The following is a 26,128-nucleotide window of genomic DNA, read 5'->3' on the forward strand; positions in this document are numbered from 1 at the left end:
ATATGCTTAAGAAGTAAGTAAATTTAAATAGCCAAATCCTGTAAAACTAAAGCTTGCCTGATACAGCAAGAAATTGCTGTAATATCTGACCTCCTTGCTCTGAAATGTGTAGTCAACATTGATTAACTTATTCTTTAAAAGTACAATATTCATCAAGAAAATGAAACATGTAGGGAATTATTCATATTTTGTTTCTGGAGGAGTAGGAACTTTCAGTGTTTCCTACCACATTATTGTGTGGGTAGTAAAGAAAAAAGTGTTAAAGCAAAAGGATAAATAATCCATAAATACCCTAACTAACTGTTTCATTTGGCTGGGCACAGGCCTGGCCTGTAGTATGAACTATTCAATTGAATTTGTGGAGGTGTTTAGGGTCTGTTTATGTCACCCTCTGATCTATTTACTCCAGACGAGTGGTATTTTTGGAAACATCAACAGCATGTGTGCAGAGGTGGACACCACAGCTAACACAAACATCAATTACACTAGGTTCTAGCTTCCATATGTATTAAAAATATACAGAGGCATCTGTGACTTATTTTTTTATTTGATTTGCAGGTGTATTTCAGTTTGATTTTTGGCCAGTTTTGTATTTTCTGTAACAAAAGACCACTCCCTCCTATCTGAAGCTTACAATCCTTACTACCATATTGTGACATCAACAGTTTCCATGACAGATTTTTCCTTCTGCACATAGAAAGCACCAGTCTGAATGTAATATCAAAGCGGTCATAAATGTTATTTTTCATTGAGCTGTAACTGAAAAAACATTTTGGTTTTTTTTCCACCCTGAGAAGATTTTGTGAAATTCTCAGCAAACGTTACTTCTTTTCAAACAGAATCAAGCCCTTTGGAGAACACCTGCAATGTCTTCTTACCAAGTCACTGCCTCAAACAGGGTATTCTTTATAATGTCTCAGAAGCTCTCTACATCTGCAACTCTCCAACCCCTGATCCTTGCTACCCTCCATGGCATATTTCTTTGTGGTTCATGTGTCTCTGACATGATATTATGCCAGTATTTGTACTTATGTTTCTCTTTTAAAGCCAAGTTTTAATTTTCAGGTAAACACACAGCAAAAATGCTGGTCATTGGTCAACATCACACTGTACAGGTCAATCTATGTTGACCCTACGTGACCTCATTTCCAAAAGCATCCTCAGTCACTTATATGTGTGGTCTGCTCAAGTGTAGTCACAAACAGGAATTCTGGTTTATATTATTTAAGACTTAATATGCTAACGTGCCTCAGCAACTCACAGTTCCATAAATCCTAAGACATTTCTGACTCCAGCATTACTATCTTGTTTTTTTACAAACGGAGACATGCAGTGATTAAGGGATTAGGCCAAGGTCATACACAAAGCGCATGTCAGCTGGTATTAGAATTCAGGTCACTGACTGACTGAACAATATGTATGTTGTACAAGTATGGGGAACTGTAGTTGTTTTTGCAAGTTTCGCACAGTGCTCAGCATGATTTTCTTCAAAGGAATTACGACAGTCAAGCTCTATTACTTGTCACTTCAGCATACTGCATTACTCGCCTTCCCCGTCTGGCCACACTAATCCACGTAAAGTCCTTCCTCACTAGGCTTAGGCCTAGCATTAACCAAATGAAAGCCAGAGGCTGGAAATCGGGGGTCTGAACAAAACTTTCTTCATGTGAAAGTTCAAATGAAAGCAAGTAACTGAAATTCTTATGTCTGTCCTATCCACTAACTGTACTCTTACTTGCTAGTGATTTCCTTCTTACTAAATATTAGAGCGCAGTCTAATACACTTTCGCAGATGTAGTCCTAGTGCGCATCAGTGCTGTACACAGAGGGAGTCTGAAACAGTAACTTCTGTGATACATTTCAGTGGAGTACTCTCTGACAACTGCCAAAAAGAATTTCAGTGCCCTGTCAGCACATGAAATGGAAAAAATATTAATCAGAGCACGAACATATATACTGTAAGAAGTATATAATCAATAAAGCAGAGATCATCTTGTCAACAGAGCATTTCTTCTTTGTCAGACTCATTCCAGGGAGAAAAAATCTCGTAATGAGGAACAAAAATCACTAGCAAACTCTTAAATATTATAAATGTAATGAAAGTGAAAAATGTAATGTATGATGGAAAAATTGCTGATTCATGAATAAAGCTGTAATACATTACTTGATACACTTCCTTTAATTTACAAACCCCCCAAACTATAGAATATATCAGATTTGGCAATTAATGCAACAGGACATGGAAGCATTTATGTTTATCCATTTAGAAATAAATATGTACAGCACAGGAAGCTATTTCCAGTATTTTTAAGTGTTGTACTCCTACTTAATAGTATTTTAAATCCACAATTTGTATTCTTTGCATGTACAATATTTAAACTTTGGATTTTGTTCCTAAATTGATCTATATTTTGATAACCTCATCTTCTCCATGGATAACCATGTATCTGTCCAAAGATACCTGAACCAGAAACTGCGACCTATCTGGAGAGTGAAATATTTGTTTAATTTCAGTTTTTGGTCTTTATAATTGAAAATTTGCATTTGGTTTTGGCCTTCAGAAGAAATTCGTAATGTTGCTTTAATTGAAACCACAATAAAAGCAAAGAATACTGTTCTAGCATCATGCAATAGGAGTGAGGTCACTTAACAGATGCAGTTCTCCTAAGTTTGGCCTAATTCTGCCGCTGCTTCTGCACCAGTGAAAGTGAAAGAAGATCAACCTTCTAAATTTAAAGACTGCAGACTCAGTCTTCCTACTGCCTCATGTCCTTAACTTTAAGCATATAAGTCTTGCTGACCTCTGAAAGACAAGCACAGGCACAGGACATACGTGTAAATCTCAGCAGGGCTGGAACAAGTGGCAGTTAAGAGAGACATAATGCGGTGAGACAGGAAAGCTAAGCTGCCCTAGGAATCTGAGACAAAGGAGCTACTGTTCTCGTGTTCTGAAAAGAACCTGCAGCAATGAAAGTTATACTTTCTAGAGGTGTCATTACAACATCAAACAATAAAAATTTCTTTATTCGGCAAGTTTCAACCAAGCATGACTGCTATTGCCTTTTTGTTCGGTGGGTAGTTTTAGCTTCCTAATTACAGGAAACATCTATGAGGTAGGTAGGACTGACATTCAAATGTACAATAATCTTATTTACTGTACTTATATTAATAGGCTTAAATTCCTTAGAAAAACACGTCATCCTACAGAGAAGGAAATTATTTTGAAGATCCTTCGCTTTTAGTCCTTCATTTTACATTTATAGTGGTTTGCTATTGAAGTGCTTTCAGCCCTTCAGTTTCAATTCATAGTAGTTCGCTTTCTTTATGTTTTGATCACATGCAAGGTAACCACAGCATTTAGCAGCAGGCGTGGTGGGGGGCTGCTCTGCTGCAAAACTTGTCTCAAGCTACACAGTATAGCTGGCAGTACCTCAAACTCATTACAGGGCTAAAGGCAAGTGAAAACCTCTGTTCTGACAGATCAAATACTGCAGCGTTTAAGTCTGCAGCCCCTTTAATGGAAGTGCTGGAGGTGGATCAAAGTGTTTTCAAGAGTGGGCCCTGGCAAGGCATAACCCCCCGCCGTAAACATAACGAACACTATACTGAAGCAAATAACCAGAATATGGCATGAAATAAGATGATCTGTAACTGTATAAAACCCCAAACCAAACAAAGTCCCCCTACACGCCGGGAAAGGGCAACCCAGCCCGGGGGAGCCGGCGGACACGCTGGGTAAGCCTCTGTTCCGGCTCCTGCCGCCTCGCAGGCCTCCGGAGGGGCTCTGGGACCGCGCTCCCAGGACCGAGGAGGCCCTCGCGGAGCCCGGGCGGGGAAGCCGGGTCCGCGGCTGCCCTTGGGCAGAGGGAAACGAGCCGGGGCCAACCAAGTCGCTTGGGTCGGCGGCCCCGGCTTCTCCAGAGGCGGGTGCGGAAACGCTAGCCCCTTCTTGCCGCCGAAGGCCGCCAGCCCCGGTATCCGCCCGCGGAGCAGGAGCCGCGCCAGAGCTTCGGCGTTTCCCTGCGCCAGCGCCTGCGCCCTCAGCCTGGAGGCGGGGGGCGGGACCGGGCCGCTCCCGCAGCGCCCCCAGCGGCCGCTTGGCCGGCGCCAGCTCCTCCCCCCGCGGCCGCGGAGCGGCTCCCTTCCCCCCCTCCCACCCAATCCCGTGCCGGGCGGAGCGCCATGGATGCCGCTGGCTGCTGCTTGCTGCGGGGTTTGGGTTGCCGCCGCGCCTCTGCCCCGGTCTCCCCGCGGCGCTGAGGAGGGGTCGGCTCCGGCGAAGAGGCTTTGGGAGGTGGAGGTGAGCGGCGGGGGCGGTGCGGGGCCGCTTCTGTCGGCGCTGGGGAGACGGCGCCTTTCCTGAGCCGCCAGGCCGGGTCACCCTGCGAGGCCTGCGGCTCGCCGGGAACTCGAGCGTCGCTGTCCGGGCCTGGCGGGTCGGCGGCGGCAGGCCTGGAGGAAGCGGGCCGGGGGCCTGGGCGGGGGGAGGCGGCCGGCGCTGGGCCCTCCATGTGTGGGGGCCGAGGGGCAGAGCGGGGCGGCGCTGCCGGCCGGCCTGTGCGCGGGGTGGTGAGGCGGTGCGGGGGCTCCCCTTCTCCGGGGCCGGGTGTGGGGAGCGGGCCCCGAGTCCCCGCGCGGGGGCCTGGGGCCCGCCTGAGGTGTGTGTGTGTGTGTGTGCAGGCGCAGGGCAGGCGCAGGCCCGGGCGCGGGGGGTGAGTTCAGCCGCGGCCTGGCCCCTTTTCTGGTGCGGCTCTCCCGGGAGCCTCTCGCCATGCTCTGTGTTCTGCTCGGTGCTTCGTTTCCGTCTGGTTACAGCCCGTCGGGGGTGGAAGAACAGCAGGTGCCTGTGTTGAACTTACCCCACTTTCTCTGTCTCTCCTAATTTTCTGGTTTCTCTTGCCTTCACCCTTTCTCCCCTCGCCCCCCTCTTCTCAAAGTTAATGATTTAGTCGCGTTAAGGAGAGGTATTGTACTTACAATACGATCCTACTTGTACTGGCTGAAAGTAGTTTTATTTAGTCTTGGAGCAGGAAATACTGTCTGTAAACAACTCAGAGGATCGTAGGCATTGTTTAAAGCCCAGAAAAATCACTTTAGTAACATTTGAGTTACATTTTACGGCAAGACTGCAGCAATAACAAAAATATTTAACTGGCAAGCAGTAACCGGGTGATCCGTGATCTTATGGCCCTAAACGATAAAAAAAAAAAAATCCTATCTGTCGTACTTTTGTTTAGTCACATCCTTGAGTTCAAAGCTGTTGTGAAACAGCACTGCTGATTCAGTGTGTTTCTCCATGTAATACCGATTTCTCATTCCCTTTTGTAGATGTGCCCTTGATGGAGTTATTTTTTAACTATTAACTCGTTACCACCAAGTAAACAAGTAGGCAGACTTTGTCCAGATGGAGCTTCTCCCTCCCACCCCACCCCCCTCAATTTGTGGGGGCACTGTCCAACATTTCATAGTTACCTATGAGTTTGTAAACTAATTCTCTTCTTATTTTCTAAGCTATATTTAAAAAGTAGTAATTCTTTTGTGTGCGTGTTTAATTTGGAGAGATCGGTTTGTAACCTTTTAGTTTGTACATGAAAATGATGGTATTTGCTCTGCTCTTAGGCATGGGAGATGAATTTGATTATTTCTTAGTAAAACCCAAAAAGCAAGTACATGGGTAAAAAATATCTCTTAACATTTTAAAGGGACTTTTTTGGTCTTCAGCTTACATGTACAACTATGGCATTGGGCCAACAAATAATGTTGTTTTCCTTATATGTACATGAATAATTTGAATTATTCACTGCATTTTTTTTAAAGCTATGAATTAGATACCTTTTTTTTTCTCCTAAAAAAAAACCAAAAACCCAAAAAAAAACCCCTCCCAAACCAACAAACCTCTAACTCTTAAATGGAAGTGATTCTTAAATTCTTGAGTTTTTAATCCTCTGATTTAAAAAGCTTATTTTCCTTATGTTCAAATGCCATTTTACAACATGAAGGGTTAGTAAAACTTTTGCAAAGATTCTGCAAGTCTTTAGCTGTACGTCTCACTTTTTTGGTTTGTGGATTTGTATTTAAAATGTGACATTTGATGTCTTTCTATATTTGAATACTTTCACGAGGAGGTAATCCATCTTTCAGAAAGTTGGACACTATTATAAAGTGACATTAAAGGAAAGGGGTGGGCAAGGTGACACTTTGTCTTTATATTAGCTTTGCGAGCTTTTCTACAGGAATTTTAATTTTGAGTTATCCTATAAATAAGAGTAGGCTCTAAGTCTTGATTGTCAGCTGGAACTTGAGATTTATTTCCAGTGAAACAGAGCAAACTCATTGCCGTTTACTCATGTATAAGGCTTGGGGGAGGGGGGCAAATGCTGATCAAATATGTGGAAGTTTTCTTAATGTCGGCCCAAAAATATGCTGTACATTTTAGAGAGGAGCAAATCTGAAAAGTTTAAAGACAAGATTGCGATGATAATTACCTTTTTGCTTTTTCCTTTCAGGTGAAAACTGCAAAAGCTTGGGGCTGGCTGAAGAGATATATTAATTGTGCTCAAGTTAGTCTGGCTTGAACTATTAAAGGATATTTTTGGTACTTTTTAATTTAAGTGGAGGCGGCTTTTTTTTTTTTTTTTTTAATTAAAAAAAAAAAAAAGGAAAAACCAACAAACCAACCCAACCATGGCAGATGTGGACCCAGACACGTTGCTGGAATGGCTGCAGATGGGGCAGGGAGATGAAAGGGATATGCAGCTAATAGCACTGGAACAGCTATGCATGCTACTTCTGATGTCAGACAATGTGGATCGCTGCTTTGAAACGTAAGTAGTTTTGGCTTTTATTTATGGAATGTTACTTTCCTCTCTCCATAGCTGTATATAACATTCAACATTCCTAGAAACTTTCAGCCTCAAAAATTTTCTTTACAGACTGAACATGGGTGTAGATCACTGAAATGAAGAGTTTCTGTTAGTGTTACGTGCAGTACTGTTGTCTGATTAAAAAGGTAGTGTCCTGCGAGTGGTCTGCAGTGCCTGTTGTGGCATAGGGGCTGATTGTTTAGTTTAAAGAAATGTATTCAGAGTGGTAATGTGGAAGTGTTGGGGTTTTTGTTTTGTTTTTAATACTAGAGAAAAACTTTTTTTTGCTTTAAAACTATAGCAATTACCTAGATAGATTTAAGCATCTTTACTCTTGCAGTGCTTTTCTCAAGAGAGAGAGCTGTTTCTGAGCTCTCTAAATCCAAATAAAAATCACAAATGTTAATCACTGTTTGCACAAATATTTTGCCCCTTTGTAGAAGAATGTTGCTGTTCTTGCCACCCTCCTCAACTGCATTTGTACACTTCAGGCAGCACGGTCCCTGCTCTCACTCCTTTTTTTTTCTCACAGCACAAAATGCTGATGTAACCACTTCTGTTACTTAATAGTGTTGCTGTGCATGTGTTACACTACTTCCTGTTAGGGCCCAGTAGTGTGGAAGGGAGGTAGCAAAAGTGTAAACAATCACAACTTTGAAATCTGACTTCTCTTTTATTTGTTTGTTTCCACAGTTCTGATCTTGATGCTTCTTATGTCTCCTCCATTTTCCATCTTTTTTTCGTTGATCTCAGTTTCTTTTGCATCTTGGAGTATGGCTAGTGTCTTTCTGATACATCCTGGTTCTTAGGGGTGTGGGTTTAGAAGTGTTTAAGAAGGTAATTGTTTGTTACAGTGTTTAGTTTTGTAGTCCTGAAGAAGAACTGGTTTTGGGCTTATCTCTTAAAAGCTGTTCATCTTTCACAACTGCTTCTCTTAGAGGAAGTGTAAAATTCACACATCTCTAAAATTTGGATTTGTAGCAGTTACTTAACAGTGAGTGAAGTTTTGTACACTGCTTTAGAATTTGAAATTGCCTGATTCTGACCAGCTTAAAGGTACAATTCTGGCTTGGTAGAGACTTTGCTGGAGGGAGATGCATTTGACTTCCCAGTCTGTCCCTCATAGTACTAATATTGGTGGAGGACTATGTTTCCAGCTGCAGAAAAGCTGATTTACTGGCTTCTTAGTTTACTGCTGTGGAAAAGAGTTTGGTAGTTAAATTATTTTTTTTTTTTTGATAAATCTAAGTGAACTTTCTGCTTCAGTATGTTCTCTATAGAACAGAAGTTTGGGTGTAAGCATTGGTAAGGATATCATCTGGGTGTTTGAGGATCATGACTGAGATGTCAACTTTTAATATGCAATTGTATGCATTTTAGTTAGAACAGACTTTCTTCTCAGTATAAATGAACTAAATAGTCCAAGTGCTGCTTTTTTTTAGAGTATAGGTAATGCTTTATTATTGCAGTGTTGTGATTTTAAAATTAGGTTTTATGTCTGAAAGAAGGAACATTTACCATTTGGCATTTTTGTTTTGAGCCTTGGTATAATTTATTTTTACTGGTTTTCCAAGTTGTTGATCTATTTTGCTGTTTTAAACTTCCCTGAAATGGAAGAGAATAAAGTTACCTTGATAACTTTTTCCCTACCTGTTCAAGTGATTTTGCAGTGAAAGTTAAAATTGCTACTCCCAGTTGTCATTGTGAATATAATGAAGATACAGTTCCACAGTATTTGATGAGCTGACATGGTAGCTAATTACCTTCAAAAGCAAAACCTGCTTCTTCACATTTATCATTAACCATTTTGATTCCTCCCAACCATTTTCTTGCTCCATGGCAGCATCAGAGCTGACTGGACTCCTCTAATTCACTAAGAGAGCAAGCTGCTCTTTAAACCCACTGAGGAAGATGGCACATTTTCTGCTGTTACAGTGAATTACAGCAGATCATAGAGGTGTCTGATGAGTACTGGAGGTGAAACTGCTAACTGGAAATATGGGAGAAGCAGAAGCAGGTGGTCTTCAGTCGAGAACTTCTCAGTGTATTGTCTTGGGTGCCTGTGGTACCACAACCTGCATTTCAAGGTGATCTCATTTATTTTGAAACTCTCTGTAAGAAATAAATGATATCTTGAAAAGTATTTTAAAAATCTTTCCAAGTGATAGTTCAAGTAGCCAAAACTGTCTTGTGCTGAGGGAGTGTAACTACCATAATTCTTCATAATATTTCAAAGTTGCTTTTCAGCTGTGCTTTTAAAGGAATTATTCCTTGTCTAAATAAGAGATTTATTATGTGACAGAAGGGTCGCCAAACACATTTTTCAGGAACTAATTTTGAAAATAGTTTTTTGAAAATGGGCATTTTTTTCTGTTGGTAAGAAAACCAACCTCGAGGCTTCACTTTTTTTTTTTCTTTTTTTTTTTTTTCTCTGTTAAGCAAGAAGAGCATTCCCAAATTTTTGTATGCTGTGCAGATCTTATTTCAAGATCTTGGAATTGTTTATTGCCATTAATTACGTTGACAAAAAAAACTTTAAGAAAATTTGTCGTCTGTGGAATTCAACAACTAGAAGATGGAAGGTGGAATCTTAAACCAGTCAATTTCCTGGAGAACGAAATGTGATGTTTTTCAGGGATCAGTTAATGACTTTAAATGTTAAATATTAGTCCACTTGTACATAAGAAATTATTTTCTGACGTAAGCTAAGAAAAAGCTCATCATTTTACTGAGGTGCATCTGATGATTAAGAGCTGCATATGGTGAGGACTGGCAAAGCTATGAAACAGACAAATGAAAAATATTGACATGAATGCTATGCCTTTTCCCTAAAAGCACAACACCATTTCCAAGCTGGTTTCTTAAGGAGTTAAGGGCAATACACAGTCTCAGTTAGCAAAGAAGATAACATACTTGGGGGCGAGTTAGGGGGTGGGCGTTGATGGATTCAAAATCTTGTACTTTGCAGTGCAAGTAATAGGGTCACTTTGCAAACATATTCTCAAGGAAATGGTCTATTTTAAAACTAATGATGTGTTTCTGTACAAGGTAGTGAATATTGAAACTAATGTTTCAGATCGAATCAGAAAAGCGGAAGTAGGTGCACATGTATGGTGGTGTATCTTGTAGTGTTCTGGCAGAGTTCTTTCTGGCAGTATTGCAGCAGATTGCAGGGTGTGCAGCCAATAACAGGTGGTGGTGCCAACTAACTGACGTTTCTATGCTTCTCTCCAGATTTACATATTACGTATGATTAAATTATTTTTGGTGTTACTTGTAGTTTAGCATTACAAAAATCAGCAGCATATTCATCTCCTGGTGATAATGAGTCACAGACTCTGTTAGTCAGCATGAAGAATGGCTAGCATTTTACCAGCAGCAAAAGCCAGTAGCTTGAACTACAGAAACTTAATGAGTGAATAGAAATAGTTTTGTGAAGTAGTTGAATTGTAGTGAAATAGCTAAACTTGTGATTATAAGTGTTAGTCCCAAATTGTATTTAAATTGTGTGCTATTAAGTCAACTTCAACAAAAGTTTTTAAGTATGCACTTCGTCTAAACTTAATGGGAATGATTTTTTTAGTGTTTAAATTGTTATAGGTAATTTAAAAGACAATGTAGAGGCTATGGGTTGCAATCTCACAGTGTTAATATAGCCCTTTTCCACACAGGTGTTTCAGTTTGTCTTCCCCTCCCTCTGTCTGATTGTTTCACTTTATTTTTGATGAAAAAAAATGAGAACTCCTCAGATCTGGGCTTTGTGTTGCTATTTTCTTTCCCTATCTGCCAGAGTAAAAGTATTTAGCAAGGAAGATGTTATGTATTTTCCTTAATTACAAAGAATACTTGTAGAACAGGGCAGTAGTATAACAAGTAAAGTAAAACCTGAGTAAAATCTTTTCTACACTGAACAGATGAAACATGCTTTCTCTGAGCCTAAATAAGGCCCATCTTCCCTTTTGATTGTGCCTTAAGTCACCTCTGAATATTTAGCATTAACAGGTTTAGTCAGCATACAGTTATCAAGAGGTGTCAGCTTATTTGACAGATAAGGCTAAAAAATTACACAAAGGATCAGAATTTAGGGTTCTAATGTGTAAAATAAAAATCCTTTCAGTTTATGTTTTAGATCAAATATGTTTATTTTAATTTACATTAAACCTTATTCTTTCCTAAGTATGTTATTCACTAGGGAAAAGATCTTTTCCTTGTATTTGCTAACATGTAATAACAAGTGTAAGAAGAAATTCTAGTGAACCAAAGACTGTTAATGTGAGCTAGTGAGACTGTGGTAGAAAAATGTTTACCTTTACTTCCACTGGATCGCTTAAAACTACAGGCGCCTGTGTTTATCGGGATTGTATAAACAACTCCAGCAAGTCAAAACTAGATACAGAGGGAAAAACATTTTTTCTTGTAGAGATGGGGGTAGGAATCTGAAGTGGTGGTTTTCAAGCCTATTTTTAAAGTTTATGCTGGCTTTAAAAGCAGCTTTGTAATTCAGACAGTGGTAAAGTGCCCTTTAGCAGATCTAACAATCATGGTAAAACTAAGAGGTAGAGAGGACAGCTCAATCGGTATCAAGGTGGTTTCATGATGTGTGTCCTTCAGACTTCACAGAATCAACTAGGTTGGACAAGACCTTCAAGATCATCAAGTCCAACCATTATTACCCCAGCACTGCCAAGGCCACCACTAAACCATGTCACTAAGGGCCTCGATTTGCTTGTTTTGTTATTTTAAGGAAGGGGAGGGGGGCGGGGGGAGAAGTTAGGCCATTACTACAGTCTTGTGCTGGAGTGCAGCCATGAGTAAATTAGGATAAGTGTTGCTGTCAACAGTAGACTACAGTTTTCATTATTGTAAACCATGCAAAGCATATGTTCTTAGTGAATTATTGGTTTGGACTAATGCAGACATCTCAATAAATGAAATTTTGTAAGCTTTACAATGGCAAAACTCATGTGATTCCTATTAACTTCTTTTGCCTTTAATGAAGGCAGAGGATGTGGCAGCAGTGAAATGCCAGCACTGGAGTTATGTGCTCTGTGGACTCAATACAGTGGGATCTTCAGCATCCTACAGACTGCTTTTCTGAGATGGAAGTAGGGGTGTGTGCTGCATTTTTCAGGAAGCTGTCTTGTTACAGTTCTGATTTATAAGGCTGATTTTTGTTGTTGGGTAGCTGTGGTTTTTTTGCAGTGCTAGGAGTTTTAACACAGTAATGTACTTCTGGTTGCTCTTTGTAAAATGGGAATTATGGCCTCATTGTCACGGGTATTATGGAGATTAATGAGCCTTGTCTAGTCATTTTGAGAATCTTAATCGTTGCAAAGGCTGGAAGGGAAGATGAGGTCATCTAAAATGGCATCCTTTCTTATGTCATAGGCCCTTGTACTGTACCTGGTTATTACTGAATTGATACAAGCATAAGGTGTAGCTAATGATTCCAGTAGGCCATCCTACCTAATTTTACACCCTGTTTTGCTATTTAATCTGCTGTATAGTTGTCTTTGTTGACATTTACCTGTCCTTTTCCATTTGAACTGGCCAGATTGCCGCATTCTGTGGCTGGCAGTCCATCCGCCTTTTCCTATTGGATGAAAAGTCAGTACTGTTTTTACAGGTAATGTGCTTGCACAGCAGGATCTCATCAGCTCTTGATCTTCCTTCCCCTCTCCAATTCTTCAGTTTCTAAGTTTTTCAGAAATATTTTCCAGTGTTGCCTTCATCCATGCTGTTTAACTTACTGTGACCAATTATACATCCCAAATTTAGTTAGATGTTTCCAAAACATTGTGCAGGAAGTATGGTTTTAGTTATTTATCCTCAGAGTTGCTTTCCAGGATATGATTGCTCACTTTTTAGATATGGCTTGATGTTTCATCTAGACCAAGATCTGTAACTTAGCATTTTTGTGTGTTAAAACTCATCTTGTTTAAATGAGCCCATGCCTCTGAGTAGTCCAGACAGTTCTGCATAACTCATCACACTCTTTGTTACTATTTACTAGTCTGCTATTTTTTTTTCTCATTTTTTTGCAGTAGCATCATCAAGTACTCTTGGTTTTATTCAGGGTTTCGTGTGTGACACAAAATTGAAGTGATTCTTGGAAGTACTATGCCAAGATGGGTGCACAATTTAAAGGCACTGAGTTAATGACGTTTTGAAAGATCCTGTCTCCTAAAAGATCAGAAGAGGCCAATAAAATCGGTGTTGCAGGAATTTCAAACAGTGGGCTTCCTTTCTTGAGTGGCAATGCTAGCCAAATTATTTTAAACACTGTCCTCTCACAAAGAGGCTGCGTGAGTGGCATAGACAGCATGCATGTTCAGTAGATTGGTAATGGGGAAATGGACATTTTCTTGTTGAAGTCAGTTCTCTCTGAGCACCTGGAAATCCAACAGAAGCTAGGGGGGAGATGTGCATGTTTAGGCACACTTACGCAATCATGCTTTTTGTTTTAATTGCTTGTTTTCTTTTGAACTGTTAAGAAATGTAATGTATACTTGAACCACTGCTACTAGTGGAAATCATAGGCAGAAATATCTGTAGTTTCAAGTTCTGTCATTTATTCAGGTGTTGTGGACCAAGTTTCTGCAAAATAATTACAAAATGCTGGAGATAAGAGAACAAACATATGTGGAATTACTACCCTGGGGCATGGCATAGGATACTGAAAAATGCAAAAGGCAGCCCAGCACATGCTTTGTAAATTCAAAAGCAAAGCTAACAGTAATTTATTTAGAAATTTAGAAATTACTTACTCTGCATAAACTGTTCCTTCTTGTGCATTTGTACTTTTGTTTCATTTTACACAACTGGTATTTGTTGAATGTGTAGCTGAATACTTAGATGATGTGTTCTCTCCTAACAGCGAGCTCTGAGAAAAAGGCTCAGCTATCTGTCCTTTATTTAGCCAAATGGATGTTTGAAAGTGTTTCTAAATGTCAAATTTGAATTCTAAATTAATTTATTTTAATTTCTAATAATGCAGAGTTTCTGCTGGAATAGATACAGGATGGAGTTGTTAATTCTCTAGCTTTGTTTTATTGTCTGAGCTGTGATTGCAGTTAAGAGTAGAGATTCAGAGTTGTAAAGGTTTAATATTTCATAATTGTGGTAAAAGTTCCTAAATTAGAGATTAATTTTTACTTGTGCCTTCCTCGTACCTTAAAAATACAGTTTGGTATCTCTAAAGTCTTATAAGTGGATATTTTCTGGCCTTTATTTGTTGTGTAGCAGCATTGGAAGAGAACAGTGCTGTATGTTTTGGAAGTGGGTCCTGAAGAATACATATAGGCAATGCAGGGCTGTGGGCAGTTCTCTTGTGGATGATCTGGATTATTCTGCTGATTTTTCTGGTTAATATGTGGAAACAAAACGGTATTTCAGCAAAGGAAAGGTGAGGGAAAGTCTGAGATCTCCTGCCATAGAAAGAATTGCAGAAAGGAAAAACAATCCTAAATCAAAAATAAGGTGGAATTACTGTTGCTTTAAGAGCAACTCAGTTGTGCAGGATGTATGTTCTTGGAAACTTTAAAGTTGTGTGACACATTGTTGTAAATATAACCGGTATATTTTTCCTCAAAAACAGTTACTAGTGAGGTTTAACTTCAGTATTTTAATTTTCAGTTATTTAAGATTATTATATATTAATCATTAAATAGTGTAGGCACATATAATTCCTTATTTTCCTGTGTTTAACTGGTCTCAGCAGATGGTATGCATTAAAGATCCAGCACAAGTTCTGGCAGGCAGCTGAGCTTGGTTTTCAGCCACAAGTCACATGAAGCCCAAGGCCTTGTCACATGGCAGGGGCTCCGCACCCACTGCATCCAGCGGTTACTCTGGAATTGGGTAACACACCCTAGTGCTAGCAGTGGTTGTGTTAACCATTTTGGAGGTGAAGCACGGTTGTCTTTATTTTTTTTCCCTCTTTTGGGTTTTGTTTAAACACAACAGTAGTTTTAAACTGCCATTATTGTTGCTGCTTTAGCTAAGGCTTTTACGTGCACTTAAAATATGAAATGTAATTACATAAATGAGTTTATAGTGCCTATTTTTACTTCCTTGGTGTCCTTTTACACTGGCAGGCTGTAAAATCAGCTGAGTCACTTCATTCGAGTTTAAGGGCTTACCACTGGCAGGAGCTTACTGCAGTAGCTATTTAAGAATTTTGTATCCCTATGGATACCTCTGTTCCTACAGAGGGAGTGGTGGAGGGAGGAAGAAGTCGGAAGTGGTTCAGCATATGAAGTTATGCTGATTATAATGCTGTAAATGCTGAAGTAATGTAATGATATTGGTACATTTTCTTAGCCTTTCTTGACATCAATGTGATTGTGATATTTAGAAGGTGTTTTTAGGTCAGTTAAACTTCTGCAGAGGAAGAATGTATATTAAAGAATTTGTGTATCATGGTGGTTACAATCCAGTAAACTAATTTTAATACTAAAAGCGTGAATTTGACTTTTAATAGGAATTATACAGGATAAGCACTTAATGTGGTTTAGTTCTTTTCTTGATGTTGGTACAGAATGTTCTACTGCTTTATATTCTAATAGTACTATTCAGTATCAGTATTTAGCCTTTACACTCTAATCTTATTTCAGACTTTTTGAAAACTGTTATTTACAAACTTGTCTTCCAGCAAGATCTTTGAAACGTGGTGGGTTTCACAAGATAATGAGTAGCAGAAGCTCTTATCCTGGGAGTACAGGAATAAAGTTGCATGAACATCCAGAACTGAGAGACTTAAAGTAATTGGCAAGAGCTGTAGCATTGGTCACAGAGTAACCTCATTAGCTCACTGAAGTCAGTCTTTCACTGAGGAATAACACAGAGTAACCTCATTAATTCACTAAGTCGGTCCCTAATCACTCTCTTAAAGTATTTTAGGAAGTGCCCAATGTGGTGTTAATGTAGCTTCTTAGAAATGAAAATCTAAAAAAAATTCCTTCAATTTTCGCATTCATTAGGAAAAGTGCCTAAATAGAAATCTGAGCTTTGGAGCTACCTATTACCTCCTATTGGCCATTTTTTTTTAATATTTTGAAAGAGTAAAGCATGTTTAATAGATTTTTTTTTTTTTTTTTTTTTTTTTTTTGTGTTAGGGCAAACTCACCACTATCTTCTTGTTTGTTCCACTGCAAACAGGTCATTGTGAACAGCATGATTCCCCCAACGCCCCAACTTTGAGGATAAAGCAACTTTTTTTTTTGGTCATAATTTTTTTCTCATATATATTACTTCTTGTAGTTAATATATGGTCTAGATAAAACATCGCAATATCAAAACTGTTTTCACCACATTGTTTTTAAGTTTAGCGATTATGCATTTTGCTTTTTTCCCCTCCGTGAGAGTCAAGGCCTACAGTGACAAAAGGTTTGTATGTGTTCTTTTCCCTTGGAAATCAAAAGCATCATCTGCCAGTCGAAGGCAGTGTACTAAAAACTGGTCATCCTGTCCTGTCACATCCGTTCATTTGGTGCCATAGTTCTGCCCTCAGCCTCCATGCTATCCTGGGAAATTTTGGCAGTCTTGGCTTTCCTATTTAGACAGTTTTCTAAAGGTGAGTCTGATGTGCAGCCGCTGTGGTATGACGCTCCTGGAGTGCTTTGCTTCACTACCCGTCAAAGTACATTTTAGTTCTGAGCACAGTCTTGGCTGGGCATCTAGCATTAGGGTCTGTATGACTGATGAGACCTAATCTTCTACAGCAAATATTTGAGACAGTTTTAGGCCCCTTTGATCTATTTTGGTGGTCTTAAGGAAGCCAGTAGGGATTTACCTGGGAATTAAGGTGTAATAGTGACACATACCTAACATGGCTCATCTGACTTACTCTTTGGTTCCTGCTGGTGTTGATTGTATTTGCTTACTTGGTGTTTCATTGTTCCCATGGAAAAGAAGGGCTGGTTCTCAGAAGCTGCTCTTCTCAGGACCTGGTTGCTAGAATTGCTTCCAGGTGAGCAGTGGGTTTCTCTTCCCTGTGCTCCCTTTGCTTACACTTTAGTAACAAGGTGCCTTTACTCAAGACTGGATTGAGTAAAGACTTGAGGACTACTTAGAAAGCCCATTTGCACAGTTTTGAGCTGTGAAGACCATCCACTGAGCAAGGGCAAAATTTTCACTTTTTCTTAGGGGTCAAGTGCCAGCACATAGAAATCCACGTGTGACAGAAGGGAGGGGTGTTCTCTGGACACCCACTGTACAGCTGTGACAGTGTTCCGTCTCATAGTGTGCTGGTGTTCCCATTTACCCCTTCCAGTCCTTTCTCTGCCACTACTAACACATGCAAGTTCTTGTCCGTGAGGCGTGTAGAGCAGATTCTCATAGGTTCAACCATGAGACCCTTGTGTAAATAGCTTAGTGTGGATTTGGGGATTAGAAGGTGATCTCTATAAACCTGACCTGTACTTCTGTTTGTAACACAGTCATTGATAGAAAAGTTACAGCATAACAACTGTAGTTCTTCAAAGTGACATCTGTACAATTTTATGCTATCATTATTCTAACCACTTGTTTGAGGAGACTATGGCTGGAGCACTGGGGATGTGTTGGTATGCTGCCTTTCTCTGCTATTACAGGCTCAACAGGCTGCGTGCGAGTGACAGAACTGGTACTTTCTGTTCCCTGGCTAGCAGGAACCGTAGCGACTGCTAAGGTCCAAGCAGACTTCAGCAAGCAAAAAGAATCCGAATTTATCTGTATAATAATGTGGGAAGATTAATTTGCATTCTCTTGTCTATATCTGTACAATAATGATATTGTACGATTATACTTTAGGTTTTGTAGGATGGAATCTGTTGTTTTGCTCTGGAAGTGCAGGGAGATCCTGACCTGTCACAAGAGCCCTCAGATGCTACAGTATGACGAATACTAATGACTTGAGTGTTGCAGGGAATAGGTTAGAAGGAGATGCTAAACATTATTAGGAGCTTTTCTGGATAGGAGAAGACAATGTGGTGAGAAGTTCAGAGCTAGTAATGTGTGAGGCTCAGTCTTGATCTTATGTGTCTAATGATCACAAGACTGCAATGAGTTAAGGCGGGAAGACAGTGTTTCCTGCCTGCTTTCTTATGTGATGTGAATGAAGAACAGTCAATTACATTTGTCCACGAGAAGCTCCTGCTGCTAAGTTGTTTCACTTGATTCAGCACAGAAATTTACCATCCTAATCATAAGAATCTGCAGAATCAGAATACTGTTTAAATTCTAGGAAATAAATTACATATGCTAATAATTTTTTTTGTCTTGTCTCAAACTCTTGACACCCACAGAGTGAGACTACCTGAAGAGGCTTGGGCATGGCTCCTTGAAGATGTATTTCAGAAATGCATGCAAATACAACTTTGTAATTATGTTCTCATAAAGTCTGTAACTGACCAGTTATATATACGAGTTATATATACGAGTAGCGCAGAACCTTGTATACTGGGCTGGCATAGAAAACATTCTTAATTTTTTTTTTTTTTTTTTTTCTGCTGATACCATTACAAGCTCAAAATGGCAAAGAACTGTGCTGTTTAGAACAAACTATAACAATGTGTTGCAGTGGACAAGACAGCATAGAGGTCCTATCTAGGCACATTGGTGTATTGTGGGCTGCTTTGGCCAAATGTGTCTTTTTGTGTCTGAGAACACAGCTGATGACTTAATTTTCAAAGTCAATGTCAGTGTTGCCATCATCCTTTGGGGCTTAAAAAGCCAAGTTGGATCTCTTGCCAGCTATGACCTCTTTGAAAAAGTAGTAGCCTTACATGATAGATTATTAACGCAGTATTTATAAAACAATAAATAATAAAACCACTTTTTGACAGTCTCGCTGGCAGATACTCAAGGCTGATAGAATCTCGGTCTGTCTGTTTTGCTTTCCTCAGAAGTACTTCTGCACACACATTTCATTGCCCAGTAGGACTTTAGGGGTAATAACTTTATTTGTATTACTGTACTGTGTGGAATTTGAATCAAATTGCTTGAGTTGGGAGAGACATGGTGGGGAAGAAGATGACCCAGCTGTACATTAAATTTTAGCTGTGTGCTAAAATAATAAGCAGCTCTCGTTTGCTGTTTTGGAGACCAGAACAAAAATTCTGGTTTGATATTTTTGCCATGTTCCTGATAACAATGTAAGAAAAATGAACTTGACACTTCAATTACTTCTAAATTTTTTATTTTGCTTTCCAGCCTCTGATTTCCTATGTGTTGTTTTTTGATTTGCTGGAGGAAAAAGAAGGGGAAAAAAATACTTAAACTAAAGCTTCAGTATTGCTTTTTTTTCCCCTTCTATTTTCTTCAGTCTCAATTATTGTCCTTAATACATCTTTACAAAATGTTTCTGCTGCCTCTTCTACGTGGTGCAGTCCAGCTCTCCTAGTTGCTGGCAATATCCAACAAAAATAAAAACCAAACCAAACAAAAAAACCCAACAACCAACCCCCAAACCAAACCCAAACTGTTAAAAGAAACAAGCAACAAGTACATAGAGCTCAGAAGTTGAAGTAGCTTGAAAGAATTTTCTGTGAAAACTCTTGTTAAAATTAGATCGGTTGCTATTTTCAGAAAGTATAAATGATTGATTTTTTTCAGAACAAGTGAAGTTCTTACCATTGCTGCTTTTATAGGAATTCAATTCGTATTACCATAGTCTACAAAACTGTTGAAGTCTGGGTAGCTGTTTATTTTGAGAACCAAGTAATTCCCACAGGTGAAGTGCATGACAAATCTACAGTTTCTTCCTGAAACCTAGCGATACAACTTGGTTACCTTATTGGAGGACTGGAAATCATTCCTCTAAGTCAGAAAACAAATGTCGTGACAGCAACTGGAGGTTGCTATTTGCCTTCTAATTGAAAAAGTGTGGGCTCTGACTAATGTAGCCAGAGGTTCTGGCAAAAAGGCATTTTAAAAAACCTCAAGCGCTTCATTTTTTGGCAGTGAGCTGTGCTCTTTTAAGGGTGTTGCTGATACACTGTGCTGACATTTGTTTGCTGGCAAAAAATTTAGTAACAATGATAGGCTCTTTAGTTACTTTGTATTTTTGCTGTATCTGCTGGGTAATTGGCTCTTGTGGATAGGTGTTTTAAGGACAGGAATAGATTTCTTCCAAATTTCTAAATTTCCATTAAAAAAAAAAAAATCCTGCCAAGTTCCATTTGTGCTCTGTCTTTTTGTAAACCATTAAGTCATAGAAAAAATGCAAATGTTAGATTTGCTTTTAACTCCCTGCAAAAATCTTGCTGATTTTTTTCTGCTGCTTTCTTTGGATGTCTAAGAAATGGTTTACTTCTGCTTGCTAGTGTTACAATGGAGGCAGCAGAGCTCCTGACCTTCCACGTGGTTATACGTGGTTGGTTTTGGTTCACTTGGGTTTGTTTTTGAGTTTGTTTCTTTTTACTATTTGTGTTTATTGTTAAATTTACTTTCTTGCAATATGATGTTGGAAGAACACTGTTCATAACTGTGTTTGTGATCTGTCTGGTATGGCATAAAATGGAGTGTAAAAGATCCAACAGAAAAATACTTGTTCAAATAGCGCTGTCCACTTTAAGTTTTATATACTGAAATGCTTCTTGTGTCATTGTATGGTGGTCATCTAATAATGAGTACAGATTTCAGACTACTTTTTCCAGAGGATAATGTCTTTAAAATGCAAAGTTAGTGTGTAAGCTCTTTAAGAAATATGCAGAGTTAAATAGCAGATTTCTTAAGAATAACAGACAATATAGCCTGGGTAGGGTAATAGAAGTATTAAATACGTGATTTAGCTTTATCAAAGCTTCTCTTATTAATTTATGTTATTAAGGATCATTGGTTAATGTATTTATTTGTCAGGCAGTATTATTTAATTACTTCATAAAACATGGGCAGATCTTCAAGGAAACTATTAGCGTTTTGCTGTCCGAGGATTTGATGCCTTTGCATGAGTCACTGTGTGTACCAATTGGGATATGAATGACCTGGCTTAGTCTTCAGAATGATTCATCAATGAGTACTTCACCTGTCTTCTAGACCACAAGCATGCTTTTTTCTTTTTTTTTTTTATTTAGGAAAGTTTTAGGCTTTCTTTTGCAGACCAAAACCCTAGTTTAAGAAAAAGTTATGATATTTGCTTCCTGTAGATTTAGTCTCATTTCCCACATCTAGGGATGAGGTATCCAGTTAATCTGAGTACTGTCACAGCATATGTCCCCTTCATTTAAGTCCCCGCCTCCAGCTTGGAAGACTTCTGCCACTGCAGTGAGCAATCATTATGTTATTTATTGCTGAGTAAGTATGCTATTGGAAGATAAATTGTCTTAAAGTATAGCTTTATGTCTTAGAACTTTTGATCCAAATCAGTCTTAACCACAGCTACCATAATCGTGAAAAGCATTAATAATGAAAAGCATTATTATGGCCATCCATTTTGGTTTGTGTCCTAATATGTCAGAGGGATAGAAGGACTGTTGCAGCTTGCTTATTGTGTTTTGAAGTCGTGGAGATGTTCTTGACTGTCCTTGCGTATGGAAATGAGGCTAACATTAAAGAGGAGAGCCAGAGGCTACTGAGACGTGGATATGAGGAGAAACTGTAATGGAAGCAAGCTAAATGAGTTGAATATGTTCTCAGTGTGGTTAGGGAAAAAGAATGAGGCGGGGTGCAGGGGCAGAAGCTGAAATAGGATAAAAAGACAAGTGAGAATGTTTATAACAGAGGGAAGAAGGACCACTCAAATTGTTTAGCGAATCCAAAATCTTTAGTCATTGTATCAGTATTTCATGGTTAAGTTTAAATAGCTATGTATCACCACGAATCTTGGAGCTTTGTTAAGAAAAAATGCATTCAGTTTGGTTGTGTGAGGTGAATTCCTAAAATAATTTCCCAAGAGGATAAATTTTGCCCTGAATGATTGTAAAATTCCAAGAATTTTTGTTTTTCTGCTGTCTTCCTCCCCTAGTGCAGAGTCTATTCAGATTAGTGATTGGAATTTTGGAGCGTGTATGAGATGCGTGCATCCTAGTGTTCTGAATGAATGCTCTAAACCAATTACAAACTAATCGAGCAAATCATGTCAGCGTGAAAAGCATTAATCTGTTTTTTCTTTTTTTCTCCTGCAGATGCCCTCCTCGAACTTTTTTACCAGCACTGTGCAAAATTTTTCTTGATGAAAGTGCTCCAGACAATGTATTAGAAGTAACAGCTCGTGCCATAACATATTATCTGGATGTATCAGCTGAATGCACCCGGAGGATTGTGGGAGTGGATGGAGCTATCAAAGCACTTTGTAATCGTTTAGTAGTTGTTGAACTTAACAACAGGACGAGCAGAGATTTGGCTGAGCAGTGTGTGAAGGTATGTGTACTGAAGATCCTTCTGTTTTTAAGCAGGAGCTGGAAAACTTGTGCTTGTTTCTGAAGAGTTTCTTCTTATGCTAATCCTATTTATTTTATTAAAATGCGAAGCACAAAGATAGAGTATGATGCATGCCAGTGATGCTGCTTATCTTTGTTGTCAGTCTGCTGCTCTTCAAAGCTGAGATTCTTTTAAAAAAAAGTATTGAAAAATAAAAAAAACATATTAGAAGAAAGTTTTACTGTTTATCTTGCACGACTAGAATGCTAAGGCTAATTTTGTGCAAAAAAAAGGGAATGAAGAACTGCTCCACATACAGATAAATTACCTGCTATAAAAGATTTTCTGCTGTCTCTTCAGCAGCTCTAGACACAGCTCTTCTGCACCCTTGTGAAGTTTTCAGAAAAATTTTCAAGACCCTTGAAGCATAACTCGTGCCCATGTGATAGCTTATAGTTTAAGTCCTTGATTAGCATGGCATGAGACTTAATGCATGCGTTTACTAGTTCTAGTCTGCTCAAAAGTACATCGCTGGAGTACTGGATTAATAGTACTCTTGGAAGTTTCGGAGCTCTCAGTTGTGTGTTATCCAGAGACTTAATTCTCCCAGGAAAGGATACTGTTTTCCAGCTGTCTCATGAGCACCTGCTGTGACCATGCTGTTGGGGGATGTTCTTGTATTCGCTCCTGTATTTTTGAAGAAAACTGTAATTACTAGGGTAGTTGTGGCTTTGGCCCCAGCTAGGTGTCAAGGAAGTGGGGTCGTTTTTTTGTTCTTTTTTTTCATTTTCTTAGCCAGTTTTGTAGATGGGTATAAACAAATGAGTGACTTTTTATGTGTACTTCATTCTAATTAAATTTCATTTTGTCATAGGTGTTAGAATTAATCTGTACCCGTGAGTCGGGAGCCGTATTTGAAGCTGGAGGGTTGAATTGTGTACTGACATTCATTCGTGACAGTGGGCACCTTGTTCATAAAGATACGTTGCATTCAGCTATGGCTGTAGTATCCAGGCTCTGTGGCAAGATGGAGCCTCAGGATTCTTCGTTAGAGATCTGTGTGGAATCGCTGTCTAGCTTATTAAAACATGAAGACCATCAGGTAATGTAATATGCAATATGTAATAATATAAATTCACAGCTCAATATACTGTGAATTTAACTTCCATTATGTTTAATCGATAGAATGTTTGATATGTTTAATAGATGAATAGTTAGGTATTTTTATATAGCCTCCACAACTGTATGTTTACATAGTAGTTATATTTAGATATTATCGTAGCTTCCTTTACAATTGTGATGACAAGAAGATAAAAATACTGCTTAGTGTTTGACTTCAAGCACTGTTGTGAGAATATGGTCTTACTTGACATCTGAAAACTTGATTGAAAAACATCCTGTAACTTTCATCAGTGCATTTTGAAATACTTTCTGAAGTAGTTATTGTTGTATGTCTGCACCGCAGTCGCTATGAAATTTGAGCATAAATAAGAGACAAAAATCAATTTGGTTTGTTTTTCTTTTGCCAAACTAAGAGAAGCAATTAAAATATCCACAATCAGTGCTAAAATACTACAGTGGAAGACATCTTAAGTGGTGCTACTATAGATGCAGCACCACTTTTTTATTGCAGTTTTATTAAGTTGAGATGAAGTAGTGCTTGTAAAATCTAGAAAATGAATTCTAAAGGAATTCTCTTCCTACTAGTAGAATCCTTTTGTGTATGTCATACTAATGCTTTGCAATAGCTCTTTAGCCAAATTGTTGCTGTACCATGGCCAGGTTTCTTGTCCATATCATTTTCAGTCCCCATTTTGTCTCCACCTGTGTCCTCATTCCTTTCTCTACGCTCCCCGCACCCAGCCTGATTTAAGCAGCGCATCATATTTGTGGGACTAAACTTTTTTGCTAGTGAGCTCAATTTTTAAAATATATTTTTAGATTTTTTTGAAAGACCCAGTTGGCAGGGGACTGTCACAGTAGCCATTTCAGAATAAGCTACCATGTTTTTTAGACATTTCCTAGCTTTATTAGTGCACTGATCATCTCAGGCAATCTAATCCTGAAATCTAGACTGTAAGTCTGTAGTATTTTAACTGTTTCCCAATTTATAATGTGTTTGAAAAAGCAATTGCTGGAGCTGTTGGAGATCTGAATGAGAGTTCAAATTAACTTACTCTGTTATCGGTAAAGCTTTAAGGTAAGTGTGCCTAAGACTGGGGTAACCCAGACGATAGTATGTAAATCTCTACCACTATTCTTGAGAAACATGTTTTGTGTGAAACAAACCTCGGGATTTACGATGAATGTTAATGTATATTATGCATTTAACCAGCAACTTGCTTTGTAAAGTTTTGTTGGTGCTGTGTTCTCCCCCCCTTCCTTTCACACTGTTGGAGTTGCTCACTTTTTGTGGGGGCTACCAGTTAGTAACATCACTTGAAGGAAGAGTTCAGACCAAATGAATGAGGCCCCAAGAACAGCTTACCTAGAAGTTGTTTTTGGGTTTTGGGTTTTTTTTTTTAACCTTTCTACTAAACTTGCAATTCGTGAGAAGAAACGTAAATGCCTTCCACAGTACCCTCTTGCTTTGTAAACTGATGCTACTAATGCAGTGTGTTAAATAAGCTGAACCTCTCCTGTGTATTTCTGACAGAGATCTTCTGGTAAAAATCCAGAAAGTATATACAGATTACATAAAGATTGGCAGAATTGTATATCTATCATGCTGTCAAAGAGCTGGAGCAAAATGCCAGAGGAGATGAGCAGGGACCATTACCAGTTAAAGAAAAAATGCCTTGCAAAAGAGTCCTGGTAAATCAGAATCCTTGGCATGCAGGGACCATGCCGGAAGTTTAACATGCTTAGCATTTATTCATGACAAATTTTGTGTTTTTCAAGTCCTTGCAAACTTAATGGAGATCCAAGATTTTTAACTTCATGGTGTCTGGCTAATACTCTAATCTTGTTCTGTGTGTTGATGAGTAATTGTCTTTAAGCCCTTGGTTTGTGATGGCTGACAGTCATTTTGAAAATGGGCTGTGCTAAAAGTTGATGACATTTTAAGGAGTAAGAACTGTAGTAATTTGGAGTTTGGTAAAGAATAGATAATATGTTGGGTTTTATTTTGTGGGGTTTTTTCATTATTTCTTGACACTGGTCTGGTTTGCTACTGCAAGTCTATGAAGGCAAATGTGCCTGAAGCAGCTCATCTTGATATGCTTATGCAAACTTCTTGAAAGATGGAGATACTTTCAGTGTATAGATGAGAGAGGTGTTAAAGGCAAAACCTCCCTTTCTTTTCAACATTGTCATGAAAAGAAGTTGGATTTTTTTTCCTGGGCAGTTGGCCAGCAGTGTTTTTTATCTGAATTGTTAAGAGGATCAACAGTAAGCCTTGTTTCCACAGTGTCACTGCTGGTTTGTGGGGTTTTTGTGGGGTTTTTTTGTTTTTTCTTTGGTCACAAACCTAAATTTGGGAGTTTGTATTTTATTGTCTCAAAAATACTTGCTTATCGCATGGTTAGATGCTCAGTGGGCAGTCTGGGTTATCTTAAGGTAGAATCTGCTTTTCCCAGTTTGTTGTGCTTTTAGGCTTGGTCCTAGTTGAAAAATTTCTTTTACTTAAGAGAAGCCATGTAGGCCTTTAAATACAGCTTCAACAATGGACAATTGCTAGTAGGGATTATAGAGAGTTGTGTTTCGTGTAAGAACAGCATGTATAACTAAAAACTTCTAAAAATGTGCTGCAAGATATATTAATTTGGCAACTTGATTGTTGAACATATTTTTTCTAGATTGATTTGGCGCTTCAGGAGATGTTCACAATGCTGAACTTCAGTCAAAGAAAAATAGTTTCCTTGATTTCTATGTATCATCAACAGAGAGAAAGGGTGAGGGGAACCCAACAGCAATACAGGCTTTCA

At 38.9% G+C, this 26,128-nt stretch overlaps 1 protein-coding gene across 9 annotated transcripts in view; it reads left to right on the forward strand.

Annotated features, from left to right (window-relative positions):
- The first annotated feature begins 3,800 nt into the window (after positions 1–3,800).
- Positions 3,801–26,128, forward strand: part of HECTD1 (HECT domain E3 ubiquitin protein ligase 1) — a 60,302-nt gene continuing 37,974 nt past the window's right edge. For 7 of the 9 annotated variants that reach the window (XM_030484181.1, XM_030484172.1, XM_030484179.1 and 4 more), the window contains exons 1-4: positions 3,801–4,300; positions 6,507–6,824; positions 21,968–22,202; positions 23,077–23,304. In XM_030484181.1, the coding sequence (XP_030340041.1) occupies positions 6,685–6,824; positions 21,968–22,202; positions 23,077–23,304 (603 nt within the window). In that variant the 5' untranslated portion in view covers positions 3,801–4,300; positions 6,507–6,684. The remainder of the gene's footprint in view (positions 4,301–6,506; positions 6,825–21,967; positions 22,203–23,076; positions 23,305–26,128) is intronic. The other 2 variants (XM_030484175.2, XM_030484176.2) reach the window with 1 other exon arrangement.

The sequence above is a fragment of the Strigops habroptila genome, chromosome 4 (genome assembly GCF_004027225.2).
Source record: "Strigops habroptila isolate Jane chromosome 4, bStrHab1.2.pri, whole genome shotgun sequence".
NCBI lineage: Eukaryota > Metazoa > Chordata > Aves > Psittaciformes > Psittacidae > Strigops > Strigops habroptila.